Below are 21,130 nucleotides of genomic sequence, written 5' to 3'. Positions count from 1 at the left end.
AAAAAATATGTAAATGGTCAGGATATCTTTCTGTCACAGATAGATTATTTGTCTTCAGATCATTTGCAATCAGTCACGAGCACAGAGTGACATAGACTATTGAAGTTTCTTTGTTTGTCCCAAGAGGAGTCCAATAATTGAAATGTGCATATTCATTGCAAATCCTTTGTATTGAGATTGAGTGCCATTGTGAACTGACTCCGTCCCCTTTGTTTCTCATTACTCTTACAGCTCCACTCAGACGGGGACAGGGGTGACGGTAGCATACGATACGTCCTGACCGGTGATGGAGCCGGTAGTCTGTTCGTCATCGATGAGAACTCTGGGGATATCCATGCCACTAAGAGATTGGACCGGGAGGAGAAGGCCTACTACACGCTCCGGGCCAAGGCCGTCAACAGAATCACTAACACCTCTCTAGAGGGAGAGTCAGAGTTTATCATCAAGATTCATGACATTAACGACAATGAGCCCAAGTTTACCAAGGACCCTTACTTCACAGAGGTACCTGAGATGTCCCCACTGGGTGCGTATGAACACCTACACCCTGACCCTTAATTCACACACATACCAGATAACCTCATGGTACGTATGCCAGAAGTAGGCTACAGAGAACAGCCCTACATCCCATCTCACTCACTCCTTACCACAGACACCTACCAGGGCAGAAGTGGTTGAAATGTTTCTGGTTGTCAAGTCATAACCATGTCATCCAGTTTTGCCCTGTGTGTAACTGTAACTCATAGCCTGACTGACCATTGTTAAACAGTTCCACAGTTAAGCTGATAGCCCGGACATCATTATAGAAGAGGGGGATCTCATGCAGTCAGTGGTAATAATATATGCCATACTTGTATCTGCAATGGATTGCAGGATTAGAAGGCTTATGTGTGAGACAAGCTAAAGTTGTTACAAACAAATTCCTATCCTGTTGGATCAATGAGGGCTTTATCAATCATAATAATGAGAGGAAAGATTGTCCACATCCCAAATAACACCCTATTCCCTATGTAGTGCACTACATTTGAGCAGGGCTCATAGGGAATAGGTTGCCATTTGGGGTGAATATATTGAGTCGTTAAATGCGAATGATTACAGGCCATTAACTGTTTTATTACAGCCAAACAAACTAAGTGAAGCGGCCCAATGATGCTGATTATATTATATACTTGAGCTAATCTTATGAATACTCTGTCCAGTTATCAATTACAACACATTAAAAACTCTGTTTTTGCCTGGCGTATGTCAATAATGTAGACGATTAATCATGCAGTTCAGATATTAGGTAGTCTTGGGTATGTGAAGTATACACGTAACACTAAATAGTCACATAACACCGACAAGTGACAAACTGTCAGCCTGTTTACAAACTCTAAGTAAGAAAAGCAGTTGCCCATAGCCACAAGTGAGGTGTGCCTTGAAAGAGGGCCTGTTCTGCACCGGCCTTTATAGTGCAATCGACTGGACACTTTGTCCTGTGAAATACTGAGCATTCTCTCTTCAGAAAGCAAAGTGGTATCATCAAAGAAATTAGCTTGCACTTTATTTATTCAATTAAGAGGTTAAAGAGAAAAGTAACTTTCCGATGTTTGTGCAGCAATGTAAAGCACCCCACTAGTTTCACCCGTGCAGACCTCACATTGGCACTGAATTAGAAGTTTCCGTTGGTCACGATTCCAATGTCAATTGCACAATTCTATATTTATGTTCATTGCCATTAAATAGTTCCACTCAATTAATTATTCTTATGCATTTAACGAGTCAACACTGGGCCCCACTAGGCATCGCTGGGAGGTACTATTTGACAAACACTTCGCCCCTTTGTTCTGTTGAAATATCATTCTCCGCCTCTTTGATAAGGAAAATGGATCACAGCCGTTGCCTTGGATAAGATATATGGTTGTTAGACACTCGAGATACACTAATATGCTTTTAGGGGTTTGCAAACAGCAGAGCTGCTATACTGGCTGCTGGTACTGCTGCATATGTATAGAGGGCATAGAATAGTATGCAGGGGGGTTGTGACGCCACCAAAGACTTCAGTTCAGCCCAGTTCACTTTATTGGCCTTATTCAGGAAGTTGTCTTGAATCTTGTGTTATTGAGTGTTCCCCAACGCCCTCCGACTCCATTCCATGTGTATAACTTTGCTCACCAAGTTGCCCTCTTTTTTTCTCCTCCTCCTTCTTTCCTTCCCCAGGCACGGTGGTGACGCAGGTGACCGCTACAGACGCTGATGACCCTACATATGGTAACAGTGCCAGGGTGGTCTACAGCATCCTGCAAGGACAGCCATACTTCTCTGTAGAGCCCAACACAGGTCAGTGTTAACAGACCCTGTCTTTTTTTTTTATTTATTTCTTCTATTTTACCCTGTTTTCTCCCCAATTTCGTGGTATCCAATTGTTTAGTAGCTACTATCTTGTCTCATCGCTACAACTACCGTATGGGCTCGGGAGAGACAAAGGTTGAAAGTCATGCGTCCTCCGATACACAACCCAACCAAGCCGCACTGCTTCTTAACACAGCGCGCATCCGACCCGGAAGCCAGCTGCACCAATGTGTCGGAGGAAACACCGTGCACCTGTCAACCTTGGTTAGCCCGCCACAGGAGTCGCTGGTGCGCGATGAGACAAGGATATCCCTACCGGCCAACCCCTCCCTAACCTGGACGACGCTAGGCCAATTGTGCGTCGCCCCACGGACCTCCCGGTCGCGGCCGGTTACGACAGAGCCTGGGCGCGAACCCAGAGTCTCTGGTGGCACAGCTGGCGCTGCAGTACAGCGCCCTTAACTACTGCGCCACCCGGGAGGCCCCAGACCCTGTCTTTTTGCTTTTCTGTAGACAGAAAGGAGAATTAGGGTCAGTTACAATGCAAATACAGAGTTCTATAATATTTACCCTCTACAGTCTATCTGAGGCTCAAGGGAGCAAAGTTCCCAGGGAAGTATACACAAGGTGCCATTAACCTGCCTCACTGAAGATTCAACTAACACCTGAATGGAACCCAATTTCATACTGTGAGTGAACCAGGATATGAACAGTGTACTCCCCCTCACTACCTTGTCTGGAGACTCTGTGTGTGTGTGTGTGTGTGTGTGTGTGTGTGTGTGTGTGTGTGTGTGTGTGTGTGTGTGTGTGTGTGTGCGTGCGTGCGTGCGTGCATGCGTGCGTGCGTATGTGTGTGTGTGTGTGTGTGTGTGCGCGTGTGTGCGTGCGTGTGCGCTCACCACGGCTATTAACTCCCGTGTCAGACTGAAGAGACATGACAGAAAAGAAGGACAGAATCTCCGCCAGCCGCCGCTTTTTGATCCCACTGCTCCGTCACCACTGCTATATTTAATCATTTGTAATGTGTGCTTTGGAATGGATCCCAAATGTGTTCTTTGCTTGAACAAAAGGGAAATGGCGACCCCCAAAAAATATATTTGCTGTTTTAATCGCAGGATTAACAGTAATGTGGTTTATGCCAGATGTGCCATGTAAACTGACATCCCCCCCAACACAAAGGCAGGCTTGGACATCATAAGCATGATTCTCTCTCTCGCTCTGTGTCTATGACTGTGAGGAGAATAAGAATAAGAGTGAATGAGGGAGAGTAGCAAAAAACGAGAGAGGGAGTGGGAAAGATAAAAAGATAGAAAGAAGAGAGAGAGAGAGAGAGAGAGAGAGAGAGAGAGAGAGAGAGAGAGATAAAAGACAGAGAGTGAGATTAAGAAAGAATAGAGGGAGAACGAGAGAGAGAGAGAGAGAGAAGAAAGATAAAGAGAGAGAAAGCTAGTGTAGAGAGATGTATTCAGAGTGTACTGGTGTATACATACAGTACACACACATACTGTATATCTATGTATTGTTCCCCCTCAGAACTACTTGAATGGACTAGCATGTTTTTTTAGTTGCTAGCTGTCCATCAGCGAGTGAGATACACACACACACACACTCCTCTGTGTCTCCCTCCTCCCCTGCTGCCACATCCTAAGTGATGAAAGAGCAGGATGAGAGTTTTATACCCCTGCGTTCACCGTGCGTTTCACCAACGCTGCTCAGAACTAGGTTTGAATGATGTGCACCTCACATCCCCTATTGTTTGATATTCAATTAATTTCCTCGTCGGAAAAAGTGTTAGTGCTATAAATATCTATATCGATCAGAAGTATCTAGTCTTGCATCACTTTGATCGTCTGTCCTGACTGTCTGTCCTTCACATTCAGGTGTGATCAAGACAGCCCTGCCTAACATGGACAGGGAGACCAAGGAGAACTATGTGGTTGTGATCCAGGCTAAAGACATGGCTGGACAGATGGGTGGGTTATCAGGGACCACCACAGTCAGCATTACCCTCTCTGATGTCAATGACAACCCACCACGCTTCCCAAAGAGTGAGTATAGTGCACATAAACAGACAGATGTGTGTATGCACATGCACTCACTCACACACACACACACACACACATAAGCACACACACTCGCGCACATGCGCTCATCCACGCACGCACGCACACACACACACACACACACACACACACATCAGTCCCCTGAATATAAAACTCAGTTCACTATACAGGCTTGTGCCAACCAGGCAGCCTCCATCTGGTGGCAATTTCAAAATGAATGTGGATTATTGCAGCAAGTATTACTGTGCTGCTGTGGCGTGTGTCTCTCTGTGTGTGTGTGTGTGTGTGTGTGTGTGTGTGTGTGTGTGTGTGTGTGTGTGTGTGTGTGTCTGTGTGTGTGTTTGTGTGTGTGTGTGTGTGTGTGTGTGTGTGTGTGTGTGTGTGTGGCAGTGCCGCTCTCTTGAAGGCTTGGCATAATTAAATGTAGAGCCATATGAGAGAGTGAAGGGTCCTGCACAGTGCATCAGATCGGCCTGCTAATCCCTATTAAATGAAAAGAGTACACTGTGGGTTTTATCTTCTTCACTCTTTCTCTGTCGCTCTCTCTTTATCTCTAACTCTATCACTTTCATTCTCTTTCTCTCTGTCATTCTCCATCTCTTTCTCTTGCTCTCTCTAACGCTCTCAATGTCACCGTGTGTGGCTCCGCTACTGTCCTTTGTTTCTCGTGTTTCTTCTCCTTCCTCGCCCTCGCTTTCAGTGTTTCTTTTTTGCCATTCATCTTTTTCTCATACACTCCTCTCCCACTTTCCTTCCATCTCCTCTCACACATTGTCTCCTGTCCCTCTCTTTCCCTTGCTCTCTCCCTTTCTGGTGCATCTGGTGGATTGCAAAGGCAGCTGCATCAGATTGACAGATTACTGGTGTCATTTTGTTTCCCCTCAGTAACAGCAGTGTGTGTGTGTGTGTGTGCTTCTGTGTCTCTGTGTTTATCTCTGTGTGTTTGCGCGTGTTTGTGTGTGGGCGTGTTACACTCGGTTAGAATCAACGCGCACAAGCCAAACAGCTCTTCACGTGACAAAACTCACACAAACGTAGAAACCCTGACTCCGTTTATCACCCTCTACAACAGGGAGACAAACACTGTCCCTGCACCTAACCTCAATGGACAGAACAAGAAGGGAGTGTGATATGTGTGTGTGTGGTTTTACTATCCTTGTGGAGACCATAAATCCTCACAAGGATAGTTATGGTTAGGGGTTACGGTTAGGGTTAAGTAAAATAGGATTTTGAATGGGAATTAATTGTTTGTCCCTACAACGATAGTAAAACAAAAATGTCTGAGTCTGTGTGTGTGCCCATGCCTTTGTGTGTGCGCGTGTGTGTGTGTACACTTGCGTGCCTGCATGCAAGATGTGTGTGTGGGACCTGCCGACTCAGGCGTTGTCCAGAATGATGTCAGCATGTTTTATGAGGGTGTTAGTGGTGTTTGTATATGCAGCCCATGTGTATATCAGGTCCATCCCTCTGCAGACCAGACCAGCTATTTATTGAAGCACATGAGATACAGTGGGGTGCTCAAGCTGGCAGACAGGGACGCATCAATTTATCTGGCTCAAACCAGGAAATCACCTGGTGAAAATAACTAGCTATGCATGGGCCAATGTTTTCAGAGTTGAATAAATAAATGAGGCAAGATTGATTGATCTTGGCTTTGAAGACGTACAGTATTTAAATGTATAGTTTAGTTTAGGGGTTGATCCAGGTGCTACAGATGGAAAAAACGAACATGCGTATTTCTTTCCTCCAGGTCTGTATGAGTTCAAAGCTCCCGAGTCGACAGAACCGGGCTCGACAGTGGCCGTGCTGCGAGCTACGGACGCTGACATCGGCAGGAACGCTGAGATGAACTACCGAATCACCAGCAGCGACGGCCCCTCCATGTTCGACATCTCAACCAATAGGAGCACACAGGATGGTGTCATCACCCTCAGGAAGGTCAGTGAATGGCTGGATTCCAAATCTACCACTACCCTTTGTCCCTAGTCCCTATTCCTTCGCTCCTAATCCCTAGGTCACTCCTTCAGTATGGCTGGATTCCAAATCACTCCTAGTCCCTTGTTAATGGGGCATTCGACCCTACTCCCTAGGTGTTATCACACTCAGAAAGTTCAGTATGGCTGGATTCGAAATTGAACCGTAACCCCTATAAACACTAGATCAAGGTTTCCCAAACTCGATCCTCGGGGCCCCAAGGGGTGCACATTTTAGTTTTTACCCTAGCACTACACAACTGATTCAAATAATCAACGAATCCTCAAGCTTTGATAACTTGATTCAGCTGTGTAGTGTTCGGGCAAAAACCAAGACGTGCACCCCTTGGAGAGAGCTTGGGAAACACTGCGCTAGACTGTACGACTGTCCACACTTGTTCAAAATATTTGCATTCCAAATCAACCCCTAACCAGTACTCCCTAGGGCCCTAAAAGTATCTGGTAGATTTAAGTGATATGGTAACAGCTTCACCTTGCTTTTTGAAAGGATGGATTTTGCCACATTGCTATCCAGTCATGTCAGATTGTACATTCACATGCTCAGATAGGATGCATTCTTAGTCACGGTTTCTGAGTGCAGATCAGATTGATGCTGGGTATTTATTTCACCAGAACCAGCCAGTAGTCCTCTGGGTGCTCTGAGCTATAGTATGTTTTGATGTATTAAACAGAATCAGATTGTTGCTTTATCAAACGCCCTCTTATCCTCTAGTGTGGCTTTAAATCGATCACGCCACTTCCACCAGGTCGTCATTGAGTGGAGGGAGATGTAATTGCCTTCTGCTGATGCTACCGTTGTAATGCTATTGGAGGGATCTCGGCTCGCTCTCTCTCGCTCTGTGTGTATGTGCGGGCGTGTGCATGTGCGTGTGTACAGGGTCTGGTCTACAGCCGAGCCTACTTTAATTAAATGGCTCATCTAGGTAAAAGGGCATGCCATTTCTCCTGTACCACTAGCACTGTCACCAAACAACACATGCTCATGTTTACATCATGAAACCCCTGTCTTGAGGAAAAGCCAAGCAAGGACAAAAAAATAAATCAACGATTTATTGAGTATGAAGGGTCATATCAAATGTCTGTATTTGTTTGATATCAAGTTCGGTACAGGCAGACAATGGCCAGTTGAAAGCTCATTGGCATTGAAAAACCTGCACTGATGCAAGTGCACACACACACACACACACACACACACACCTACCTCTCTGGTTAAATGACTGCATTTGATTTGGCAGTAGCTCCCTCACAGCTAAAGGCACACGTCAGATGTGTTCTTTCCAGAGAGCGGTTGGTGTGATGACACTCTTAAAGATGAAGCACAGAGCCAGAGGTTTCATCCCATGGCTAGTGTTTCCATAGCATAGACCAGTCATTTCCTTTCAAAGCCATGAAGGGAATAATATATAATAATAATAATAATAATACATGGTATTTATATAATGGACCCAAAGTTGCTTAGAAGCAAACAAGTGCACACTTCAGGAGAAAGGAGAGATTATTGGGGTTCACACCACGTTTTTTTACACCACGTACCTGAGTAGATTTACTCAAGACAGAATATAATCCTAATTGTGTGGCGCTCATATTTGTCCTATTTTCACACGCGCATGTGTGAATTGGAAACGTATTTTTGCATATCCCAACTCTTCCTATACACCCTCGGAGAGTGGGGTCACTGCCAGGGGCTGCTGTTATCAAATCAAATCAAATTCTATTAGTCACATGCGCCAAATACAACAGGTGAAATGCTTACAGTGAAATGCTTACTTACGAGCCCCTATCCAACAATGCAGTTTAAAAAAAAAAAATATGAGTAAGAATAAGAAATAAAAGTAACAAGTAATTAAAGAGCAGCAGTAAAATAACAATAGCGAGACGATACACAGGGGGGTACCGGTACAGAGTCAATGTGCGGGGGCACCGGTTAGTTGAGGTAATATGTACATGTAGGTAGAGTTATTAAAGTGACTATGCATAGATGATAACAACAGAGAGTAGCAGCGGTGTAAAAGGGGGAGGGGGAGGGGTGTTCAGGATTAGATGTTCAGGAGTCTTATGGCTTGGGGGTAGAAGCCGTTTAGAAGCCTCTTGGACCTAGACTTGGTGCAATTAGGGTTAAGTGCCTTGCTCAAGGGCACATCAACAGATCTTTCACCTTGTCGGCTTGGGGATTTGAACTAGTGTAATGTAATATAGATATCGCCAATAGCTGGATGAGTCACCATTTAGTTTGGTGGAAATGATCCAACCATAATGTCGGTTGGTGGAAATCCCAATCAACTGAGGATGAGGGGTCTCCATTATGTATGTTGAATAATAATAAACTACATTTATCAATCTGACTCCATTATTATGTGAATGCTATAGGCCCATACCCGCATCCAGTGGGTATAGCCAAGGTTGCGAGCCTTGAGTCACCACTCAGAATACTATAAGATACACATGTCTAGGTTTACTGTCATGCAATTAGTAAGAGACTGAGGAACAAGGAGCTAATATCTGGCAATTAATGTCCTAGCATCAAATTATTGAGTTGTCCTCAGCTCAGAGATGCACAGTTAGAGACCAAGCGTACTGTATATGCTATGTGTATTGTGTAATTAACAACTATCAATAGCCCTATTAAAGTATAGGCACATAGTCAATCAAATAATTACTCTGTAAAACGAGGAATGCATTTGCTCAATTCAACTAATAGAATGTATTACGAAATAATTGACACTCAAACAATTAGCGTGCACATGAAATACATACATTACAAAGTAACACAGAGTAAATTACTATCCCCAATAGGCTAAGTCTTAACATGGTTACATGTGTCTTCAGCTCAGACTCATCTCTAAGAGACAAACGGTGTGTTTGATGCGCGCAGGAGCTTGAATTAAAATGACGTAGCACTGAAACAGGAAAACACACCCAGATTCGAATCTAATCAACTCAATTTGAATGTTATGACCAGACAATAGGAATGTGCCTGATAACCAGTCAACCCAACATACAATTTCAATCCACAAAATACATCAACCAGAAAACATACAATGCAATAAGACATATCGAAATGTGCAGCTCTTTATAAGCTTTTGAAACAAACCAACCGCAACAATTTAATTCACACAGTAACATTCATTTTGTTGATTCAAGTTTCATCAGTCTTCACACCTTTCCTGGTGACAGTGACCCTAGGATTTCCATGAGAACTTTGCGTCCTGGAGATTGCTACAGCAAAGGCGTGACTCGCTCCTGTGAGATGCAAATATACCGCTATCACTCCGGACAATGCCGTATTGAATCAACTCACCAGGCTGGTTTCAGCAAGTCACCAGTCGCGAGTATATTACCTTCTCACGTTCTTCTACTACACTAGCAACAGTCCGGTTACTGGCCCAACGCTCTAGCCACTAGGCTCCCTGTCACCCCAGACACCAGAAAGCAGTCGTTGAGTGACACTGAATTAATTCAATTGTTGATATTGTGTGTGTCTTCGACGAGGATTGTGTTGCAAGTCACAGGATTTGTCTGTGTGAGAGGGGAAGTGAATTAAAAATGTGTCAACTGACGAGGGACAGAGAGGTTGAGTCACACTGAATCAATTCAATTGTTGATAGAGTGTGCGTTGTTTGGTGTGTCTGTGCGTGCGTGCGTGTGTGTGTGTGTGTGTGTGTGTGTGTGTGTGTGTGTGTGTGTGTGTGTGTGTGTGTGTGTGTTGCTTAGACAAGGAGGGTGTTGCATGTCACAGGATTTGTCTGTGTGAAAAGGAAAGAAAGTGGAATAGAAATGTGTCATCTGGCGATTGAGTACGTGTGAGTTGTTAACCCTCTCTTCTCCACTCTCCCTCTGTCTCCTCAGTCTCTGGACTTTGAGAGGAAACGGTCCTACACTCTAAGGATTCAGGTGGAGAACTCCAACCCTGACCCTCGGTTCCTGCGCTATGCGGCAACCACGGACGGGGCGACGGTCAAACTGATCGTGGAGGATGTAGACGAGCCGCCCGTGTTCGACCGGGTCGGCTATGTCATGGAGGTCAAAGAAGACGTGGCAGTAGGCACAATCATCGGATCAGTCAGCGCCACAGATCCAGACAGCAGCCGCAGTCCCGTCAGGTACTACGCACATACACAAACACACACATTGGGGAGGGGAGAGGAGAGGACAGACACATGCACACACACACATACACACTTATCTGTTGTTATTAATCAGTGGAGGAGTTCAGCCGACTGAATTATTGAGAATATTAGAAAGGCAATTAGCACCCCAACAGCAACAGATTTAACAATCTTAGACTAACTGTCAGAAACGAGAGGGGCAAATAGTGTGTCTGTATGTGTGTGTGTTTGTCTGTGAGAGTGTAGGGTGCATTTAGAAAGATAGATGCCAACAATGTTGGTTGTTCAGAAAAAAGGAGTAAAAATAGTGGCTGTGAAAGGGGAGAGTGGAAGAGTGTGGATATGGAATAGAGGGAAGATTGGGGTAGGGGGTGCGATGGTACACGATACCTGAGCGACGGATCGCCCTTGTTCATGCTCTCCCCCGGGGGTATGCTTCCCTCCTTCGCTCCCCTCCCCTTCCCTCTTCTCCCTGCCAACATCTGCAACTAAATGGCACCCTATGGGCCCTGGTCAAAAGTAGTGCACTATATAGGAAATAGGGTGAATTTGGGACACAGCCGACATCTGATCCTCCATTAATCAAACTGATGTATAACAGTCATTCTTAGGAAGTGGAGAAACACAACACGACTGGATTTCCTGTGTGTGTGTGTCTGTGTGTGTGTGTGAGTGTGTGTGTGTGTGAGTGGGTGCACATAAATGGTGTGTGTGTGTGTGTGTGTGTGTGTGTGTGTGTGTGTGTGTGTGTGTGTGTGTGTGTGAGTGGGTGGGTGCACATAAATGGTGTGTGTGTGTGTGTGTGTGTGTGTGTGTGTGTGTGTGTGTGTGTGTGTGTGTGTGTGTGTGTGTGTGTGTGTGTGTGTGTGCGTATGTGTGTGTGTGCGTATGTGTGTGTGTGCGTATGTATGCGTGTGTGTGTATGCCTTTGTGTTTGTCCATGATAGCACAGATACATATTTTTGAAGTCATTCTATTTTTAGACGAACGACCAATCCACAACTGTCAGTCATCCAAATTGCTTTCAAATTGGATGATATTTGTAGCAGTAGGATGTATTGTTGTGATAATGTGGCACTGGATTTCTCTAAAAAGAATGCAAGGACATTTATACTTGTTTGTTATGTGCAGATACGGGTACTCGGTAGAACAGCGCACAGACAAAGGCAGGGTGCATAACATTCCTGCGAACGTGAAGAAGCTTATACACTGCCTCACTGCCAACAGTGCATTGGGTTTATGTGAAAACAAAGTGAGGAAGCTTATACTTGTTTGCTATGTGCAGGTACTCTATTGACCGGCGTACAGACATGGACAGGGTGCTCAACGTGCACCCAGGTAACGGCTCAGTGTTCATGCTGAGGACTCTGGACAGAGAGGACATCGCCTGGCACAATGTCTCTGTTATTGCCACTGAGTTCAGTAAGTACCATGTTTTTTTTTATTTCACCTTTATTTAACCAGGTAGGCCAGTTGAGAACAAGTTCTCATTTACAACTCTGACCTGGCCAAGATAAAGCAAAGCAGTGCAACAAAAACAACAATACAGAGTTACACATAAACCAGCGTACAGTCAATAACACAAAAGAAAAGAAAAGAAAAATAGAAAAATCTATGTACAGTGTTTGCAAATGTAGAAGAGTAGAGAGCTAGGCAATAAATAGGCCATAGAGGCGAAAATAATTACAATTTAGCAGTAATACGGGAGTGATAGATGATGATGTGCAAGTAGAGATACTAGGGTGAAAAAGAGCAAAAGGGTAAGTAATAATATAGGGATGAGGTAGTCAGGTGTGCTATTTACAGATTGGCTGTGTACAGGCACAGTGAACGGTAAGCTGCTCTGACAGCTGATGAATAAAGTTAGAGAGGGAGATATAAGACTCCAGCTTCAGAGATTTTTGCAAAAAAATCCAGTCATTGGCAGCAGGGAACTCGAAGGAAAGGCAGCCAAAGGAAGTGTTGGCTTCGGGGATGACCAGTGCGATATACCTGCTGGAGCGCATGCTACGGGTGGGTGTTGCTATGGTGACCAGTGAGCTGAGATAAGGCGGGGCTTTACCTAGCAAAGGCTTATAGATTTAATTTTGGAATGAAGATGCTTAAAATGAGTCTGGTAGGAGAGTTTACAGTCTAACCAGACACCTAGGTATTTGTAGTTGTCCACATATTCTAGGTCAGAACCGTCTAGAGTAGTGATGCTAGTCCGGCGGGCAGGTGCGGGCAGCAAACGGTTGAAGAGCATGCACTTAGGTTTACTAGCATTTAAAAGCAGTTGGAGGCCAAGGAAGGAGTGTTGTATGGCGTTGAAGCTCATTTGTAGGTTTGTTAGCACAGTGTCCAAAGAAGGGCCAGATGTATACAGAATAATGTCGTCTGTGTAGAGGTGGATAAGAGAATCAACATCAGCAAGAGCGACATCATTGATATGCACAGAGAAAAGAGTCGGCCCGAGAATTTAACCCTGTGGCACCCCCATAGAGACTGCCAGAGTTCCAGACAAAAAGGCCCTCCGATTTGACACACTGAATTCTATCTGAGACGTAGTTGGTGAACCAGCCGAGGCAGTCATTTGAGAAGCCAAAGCTGTTGAGTCTGCCGATAAGAATGCAGTGATTGACAGAGTCGAAAGCCTTGGCCTTGTTGATCATTGATGTACGTGTGTGTTTGTGTGTGTGCATGTGTGTGCATGTGTGTGTGTGGTGAATTAGTACAGTACTTTCTAGTTACATGTACAGTAGTATGAGTAGTTGAGTTTGCATCATTGTATCAACAAGACAAAGCAGATCTACTTCTATAGCCCCCAAATCCAATATGGACCTTGAATCCAGTTCCACATAAAAAAATATGTAATCATGGACTGATTCAGACCTGGGACACCAGATCAGGTACAACAACATACCAGAATTACTCCAGACCTCATAGGGCAGTGCTTGCTTTGCGTTTGTTCATCTCCCCCTACTGGGTGCGTGCCACTGTCGTAGTGTAAGATTTGAATACCCCTGTTCTACAGTATTTTCCACTGTGAGCAGGGGTATTCAGATCTTACACTACGCGGTCCTGCTGGTTTTCTATTCTACCTGGTAATTTATTGCACCCACTTGCCGTGGCCGGACTAAATCAGTCTCTGATTAGAGGGTAAGAATGAAAAAAAGCAGTGGAACTGACTTCAAAGTCTAGATTTGAATTTGAGGGACTTACACCAAAGTGCTTGCTGAGACACAGAACAGTATCATAATTGTATCAAAGGCATTTATTGCATTTTACTTGGTGTTGTTATTAAATGTCATGTCCCTTTGTTACACAGACAACCCACGGCTGATGAGTCGTGTACCAGTCTATGTTAGAGTACTGGACGTTAATGACAACGCTCCTACGTTCGCCACTTACTACGAGACATTTGTCTGTGAAAACGCCAAGGCTAACCAGGTAATGGAAAACAATGTACTATTATTTTAAACCCCCTACAGCAGGTCTTCTTTGCCACCTAAGGTCCCCAACTGATCTAACATTTATCAGTTTATAAACTTCGTCAGTTAACACATTCGTCTTGTTCCTCGAGATAAAGTACGGTATCTGTGTTTGATCATATTTGTCATGCCATTTTCAGAGGATTCAGACAGTAAGTGCTGCAGACGCTGACGAGCCTATTGGTGGACACAGGTTCTTCTTTAGTCTGGCGCACGAGGCTTCTGTGAAAGCCAACTTCACCGTCAGAGACAATAAAGGTATGTGCCCTTCCTCCTGTAGAACAGCAGTTGACACACATTTAATTGTCTGTGTCTTTTATTTGGTGTATTCATAACATGCTGTATGTATTCCACAGCTGCCATGATCACAATATGTAAATCACACCTAGTCATATGTATTCAAGCACACTCAAATATAATATTTAAGGCCGTACATTTGAGACAAGGTAAATTGAAAGAAAACAAGCCTCTTAAAAAACTGTGAAACGTTCCTCCACCTAACTTGTATAGTAGCTAACTCTAACACTTTTCTCTCCAACAGACAACACGGCAGGTATCCTGACCAGACGAAACAGCTACAGCCGGCTACAGAGGAGTAACTATCTGGTTCCCGTGGTGATCTCGGACAGCGACTTCCCCATGCAGAGCAGCACCAACACCCTGACGGTGCACGTTTGCACCTGCGACCGCGAGGGGAACATGCAGCTGTGTAACCAGGAAGCTCTGGTCCTCACCGCAGGCCTCAGCACTGGAGCCCTCATGGCCATCATCTTCTGTGTCCTCATACTGCTCAGTGAGTACTTTGCAATTCAGTTCAATTAAAAAAAGCTTTATTTTCCATTAATCTTTTTAAATGACACAGAAAATGTTATTTGGCATGTGGCTTACATAGAGCATATTTAAAGCGTCAATCACATCAACACACATAAATGATAATTCTCACATCACACGTCCTATGTGGCAGCGCAAGCCTTTCTCAGCCCACCATAGTACATTAGTGAGCGTATCATATATCCACACCATCAATGGTTCCCAACAGACAAAAGCTATCCTTCAGAAAATAGGAGGAATCCAGGAAGGAAAAATATAAAAAGTTGCTCAGACTTTTTTTGTCTTGTTTCTGAAGTGATCATGATCAATCGAAGCACACTCCTCTCCTTTGCTCACCTCTCCTTTCCTCGCCTCTCCCATCTCATACTCAAGTTCTTCTCTCTCTTTCCCTCTCTTTTTGTTGTCTATAGTGATTGTGGTGCTGTTCGCTGCCCTGAGGAGGCAGCAGAGGAAGAAGGAGCCTCTGATCATCTCCAAAGAGGATGTGAGAGACAACGTTGTCAGCTACAACGATGAAGGGGGCGGAGAGGAGGACACCCAGGCCTTTGATATCGGCACGCTGCGCAACCCAGAGGCCACAGAGGAGAGCAAACAGCGCAGGGACATTAAGCCCGAGACCCTGCAACCTCCCATCCGTCGGACTGTGATCCTTCCCCCGGCCCACAGGGACAACGCGGACGTCAGGAACTTCATAAACCAAAGGCTTCAGGAAAACGACCAGGACCCCACCGCACCGCCCTACGACTCCCTGGCCACCTACGCCTACGAAGGGAGCGGCTCGGTTGCTGAGTCCCTTAGCTCCCTGGGCTCCATGACCATAGAGGGAGACCAGGACTATAACTACCTGAGCGAGTGGGGACCCAGGTTTAAGAAACTGGCTGACTTGTACGGGGGAGAGGACAGTGACAGCTGCAGGGATTCCTAATGAGAGAGAAGGGGCTCGTAAGAGGGGAGCTAAAGGAAAACATACAACAAACAAACAAACACTCGCACACTAGCGAAAGTGAACTTAACTCCTGGTACTTTGTGAAAGTGGCAAACAATAGAACAAAACAAAGAGGACACAAACAGACACGAGGCAGTGTCTTACCGTCGTTGATCACCGTTGATGTTTGACCTCTCTGGAGGACTAGGAGGAAGAAGATAAGCTATCCTGTCAGTATTTAGTGGTCTTTCTCTTTCTCTGCTAGGCAGCAGGGGACTCCTGAGGAAAAGAGTTGTTGTACTTTACTCTGTACACCAGGCCCACATACACAGTATCTCTATATACAAACAAACTTCTACTCTTTTCTTTTTCAAAAGCTTCCTGCAATGGAGGGAGTAACAGCAAGCGGTTTTGTGGTGGACTTGATAGACAGACAACGCCTATTCATTTTTCAGTGTTTCTGGGACAAAAAAAAAGCTGCATTTTGTGAGTTCTATCGTAGCTTGTGTGTGCGTATCCGTAAATCGATACGATACATTGTACAGTTATGTTTTGTTTTCAGGCTTCTAGCTTCCCATCCACCCTCTTATAGCAATGACTCTGTATGTCACAATGCTCTTTTGAGATCACACAAGCCTTGCTGAGAGGCTGAATGTTTTATCTCTATGGGTACACTCAAACTGTCCGCCAGTCACCCACTATAGCATAATTGACTTGAATGGGGACAACCGCTCTACTCATTGTATTTCTATGGGTTGGACGTCAGAAAACAAACCTTTCTGACTGTCAATACCTGATCCACATCTTCTTATAGTTTTGCATATATTCTGTCTCACAAATGGCATACTATTCCATAGTGCATTACATTTGTCCTAAGGTACATAAGTCTCTGGTCAACAGTAGTGCACTATCGAGGGAATAGGGTGCCATTTGTGACAAACGCATACAGTCATGACCGAAATTATTGGCACCCTTGATGAAGATGAGAAAAAGACTGAGCGGTATGCTAATTTATGCTATTTTTTATTATTATGCTAATACAATTGCTCAGAGAAAGAGATTTTGTTTAACAAGTAATATATTGTTTTCTTTCCAAAAATAGTGGTCAAAATTATTGCTCAGTACTCTGGTACCCGCCACTTGTGAGGATAACAGCACTTAGCCTTTTGCTAAAATGTTTTATGAGATTGTAGTAGACATTGAGAGGGATCTTAGACCATTCCTCCGTACCGAATCTTTACATACAGATTTGTTTTTAATTATTGTTATAAAAAATAGTTCTATGAGCAATTGTATTAGTTTAAAATAATATAATTGTCAAATGAATTTATCGTACAATATAGCTCAGTATTTTTGACTCATATTTATCAAATGACGGTAAACATTTTAAAAATCAAGGACGCCAATCATTTTGATCATAAACTATATTCTGTATGGGGGTACCTGAAACACCTGGACCATGTATCTGAAGAACTAATGTCAATAATGTAAACCTTCACAATAATGCTTCACTTTTTTTTACCCTCTTTAAAAAGTGTTACTGTAATACCTGTCATAACATCCTTGACCGGCTGAAGAAGTAGGTGAGAAACTCTGGCGAAACTCTGGCGTTGACCTCGACTGATTCAGGTCATTTATGTGGCAGACGTTTCCCGTGAGCATGGGTGGTTCAGTAATGTCCCCAGCAGCTATTCACTATTGTGTCCCTCAGGGGTCAAATCTGGGCCACATTCTTTTTTACCTGTCCCCTTGGTGACATCATCCACAATCATAACAATTCAGTGTCACTGCTAGGCGGATGACATAGCTTTATTTAACAATCAGACCCAGTGACCAAGCTAGCATAGCTACCCTTCACAAGTGTCTTGTTGACATAAAATGTTGGATGACTGAACATTTTCTCCAGCTCAATGATACAAAAATCAGAGGATGTTTTATTTGGCCCCCCATCCAGATTGTAAATAACCTTGGTCATTAGTCCACCACTGTAAAGCCTACGGCCAGTAACCTTGTCCTCTTTGACCTTGACCTCGAGCATGTAAAAACGGTAGTCCAGTCCTGCTTTCATCACCTAAGAAATATAGCTAAAGTCAAAGTCTTATTTCAGTCACTGATCTGGAGAAAGTTATACATGCTTTTTGTTCCTCATGCCTACATTAATGTAACTCGTTTGTGTGCATGTCTCCGTCAGAAATCACTCCATTTGTCTACAGTTAGTTCAAAGTGCTGCAGCTCTTCTTTTAACAGGCACCAGGACATGTTACCACATCACACCTATTTTAGCTTCTCTACAAAGGCTACCAGTCACTTTTGGAGTATATTTCTAAATTGCATTAGTAGACTTGGTTTAGCCCCATTCCATATCGCAGATCTTTTATTTCCCTACGAGCCAGGATGCAGCCTGAGATCCTCTGGCAGGGCACCGCTGACCATTCCAAAGTCTCGGTTGAAAACGAAAGAAGAGCAGGTATTTGCCATTAGGGCCCCTGGACTTTGGAATGGTCCGCCAGAGGATACCAGGCCTGCCGATTCAGTGCCTCTTTTTAAATCCCTGCTGAAGACACACTTTTATAAAGATACATTGAAATCATACATTTAAAGGTCATTTCATTTTGCTATCATTTGTCATTTTCCTTCCCGTCTCTGTCAGTACTTTTTATTTGATTGTTTTATGAAATTAGGCGCTTTTTACTTGTGTTAAAACGCGCTATACAAATAAAGTAGTTATTATTATTATGTATTCCTATTGGAAGACTGTCTATAGACATGAAAGCATAGAGGGTTACAGTAGCAGTGTGTTGCTTAGTATAAACGAAACATGCAGTTCCCATTAAACATTAATTCCTTACTTAGTGTCTTACTCTGTATGCTGTTCTGTATTTTAAAACAGTTTCCTTTTCATTCAAATGTAAGTCATTGATTGATGGTTGACTATATATTTGTGAAGTGCACACTGACAAAAAGGGCATTCGCAGGCTTGACATATTGGGACGATGTGGGGGGAAAACGCTGCCTATTATTAAGGGAAATATGATATTTCAGTTGTGAGGAAGAGGGTCGACATTGCCTTGGGATTGTCCTTGACATAAGAGGTAAAGGTCAATACAATATTAGGAGCATGAAATGGTCTGACACTTACATATGAAATGGTCATGAAATGGTCTGACACTTACATATGAAATGGTCATGAAATGGTCTGACACTTACGTATGAAATGGTCATGAAATGGTCTGACACTTACATATGAAATGGTCATGAAATGGTCTGACACTTACGTATGAAATGGTCATGAAATGGTTTGCCGTCATAAAATGGTTTGACATATATGTAGTAAGAAAATATAGCAATTCAAATGAAGCAAAGCACCCCCAAATTGTCCAAGGCCACAAAAGACAAATTAAACAGTAGTAGCATTGCGATATTGCCCCCAAGCATTATTTCTCTATGATTTATGAACAAACAGCTTTGATATCGTTTAGCTGATAAGAGGAATGTATGAGGGAGCACTCAGAGGGCAGCGGTATATCAAGAGAAAAAAAGTACAGCGATGCATCCTAAAAGGCCCTTTATTCCCGATAGTCCACTAATTTTGCCCAGGGCCCTGTTCAAAAGTAGTGTGCAATATAGGGAGTAGGCTGCCATTTGGGATTTAGCCTAGCTAAAACAAGCAGTGGCCACTCTCTACTAAAGGCCAACCTGAGGACAGATTACATTTATCAGACATTTCAAACTAATAACACAACTGACGTTATTGCCACGATGACGATTATATTTTTCTCTCTGTCTGCAGCATTTACGATTCACACAAATCGGACTTGATACTTTATTTTTCAAAAATATTTTCCAAGTGCCCATGGATGTAAAAAATCGTATAATTTGATGAAAATGGTGTGGTAGCTTAGACAGTACTCTAAGACAAGAACACACTTGTTAAAAATGTATACTACTATAATATGCTCAACATTATAATAAGAAACTGTGTAAAGAAAATGTTTTTAAAAGACCATTGAGCACCCACTGTGTAAGTGACTGTTTGAGATTGTGGCAAATGTGGCTTTGATAAGCAGCATTTATTTGGGTTCCTAAACCCTTCACACTGAAAAACAACTGTTATTCTTCTACTGCCCTGAGGGTTTGACATCTAGTTTATGTCAGAAGGAGAAATGACAGCAGAAGACTGCATTATTGTTTTCCTTCTTTAAAGGGGCAATCTGGGATTGGTACATCCATTGTCTCTCTTTAATACAGGGTGTCAGCAGCATAATTTCACTATAAATACATGTTTGTGCATTAACACCATGCTCAGCTAAGGACACAAGAGTTAGCTGCCAGATATGGCTAGCCTACAGTAAATTCTGGTCCAGGGTGTTAGTGCGGCCTGCTAACACCGATGCTTCCATTCACACCCTGGACCAGAGCTAGCCTACAGTATACAGTACTGATGTCCTCCTCAACTGTAGACAGTTGGCTAGCCTTAAGGTTGCCTCTATATTATGTTGCTGACTATGTTATTGAGCAGTCTATTGCTATGTCCCAATTCTCCACCCTTCTCCTAAATGGTGCACTTACACACTACCCGTCATGGATTTACAAGAATAGGAATGTTAAATCCATGCGAGAAGGTAGCATCCTGTCTAGGGGCTGTACTTGTACACCAACCTGCCTCACGCTACAGAAAAAGGGGCTAGGCTCCTGCCCCATGGGACGTTTTGGCTCAGATAAGGCTTACTTACTATACGAGAAAGTATGCAAGTGCACACTTCAGGGGACGGATGGAGAATAGGGATGCAGAATTTTTTTTCTATGTGGATTAATACTATGAGAGGTTATAGTATGTGAAGTTGTTAAAAGGGGCCCGGTCATGACACGATGCCCATTAATTCATCTATCTGCTTTGTACAACATGATTTTCTACTGCATATTTACATGATCCAACAATTACATTTCTTCAAAATCATGCATTCATCCTTACTGTTTCTATGCACAGACATCAGTGTTTCAGAATCAGATAAGCTTTGCTGTCCTAACAGAGGGCAATTTAACAGACATAGGAAATGAGAAAGTTGGGGACTACTTGACTGGCAAAAAACTCAAACTTACCATAACCACACCCTAGACACTGGCCAATTGTTTACCAATTTGGAAATAAAAAATCAGTCTGCACATTAGCCATATTCCCTTAGTTTTTGCCTAGGATGACATCAGACTAGCTCGAAGGTACTGTAGCTTAAGTTCTTATGACGTACGTTGAAATTCAAGACAAAGTGGTTAATAGCACGGATCCTGTGGCTACTGAACTGAAGCAATCATTAATTCCACACAATCTATAATTAAGATCTTTAAAATCTGGATATCGGATTTGGAGAGAGGGGGGAAAAACAATTTTTTCATTGTTAGAGGAAGAGGCAGC

General features: G+C 43.5%; 1 protein-coding gene across 1 annotated transcript in view; it reads left to right on the top strand.

Annotated features, from left to right (window-relative positions):
* LOC110490014 (cadherin-6) overlaps window positions 1-20,677 on the top strand; it is an 87,856-nt gene extending 67,179 nt beyond the window's left edge. Inside the window, exons 3-12 of the mRNA XM_021563091.3 lie at window positions 232-526; window positions 2,200-2,319; window positions 4,212-4,379; window positions 6,145-6,332; window positions 10,235-10,488; window positions 11,780-11,916; window positions 13,802-13,923; window positions 14,105-14,222; window positions 14,506-14,757; window positions 15,206-20,677. Of these exons, the coding sequence (XP_021418766.1) occupies window positions 232-526; window positions 2,200-2,319; window positions 4,212-4,379; window positions 6,145-6,332; window positions 10,235-10,488; window positions 11,780-11,916; window positions 13,802-13,923; window positions 14,105-14,222; window positions 14,506-14,757; window positions 15,206-15,720 (2,169 nt within the window). The 3' untranslated portion in view covers window positions 15,721-20,677. The remainder of the gene's footprint in view (window positions 1-231; window positions 527-2,199; window positions 2,320-4,211; window positions 4,380-6,144; window positions 6,333-10,234; window positions 10,489-11,779; window positions 11,917-13,801; window positions 13,924-14,104; window positions 14,223-14,505; window positions 14,758-15,205) is intronic.
* The last annotated feature ends 453 nt before the right edge of the window (window positions 20,678-21,130 follow it).

Source organism: Oncorhynchus mykiss, chromosome 15 (genome assembly GCF_057628025.1).
Source record: "Oncorhynchus mykiss isolate SJ-2025 chromosome 15, ASM5762802v1, whole genome shotgun sequence".
NCBI classification, from domain to species: domain Eukaryota; kingdom Metazoa; phylum Chordata; class Actinopteri; order Salmoniformes; family Salmonidae; genus Oncorhynchus; species Oncorhynchus mykiss.
This window is presented reverse-complemented; position numbering and strand designations above follow the sequence as displayed.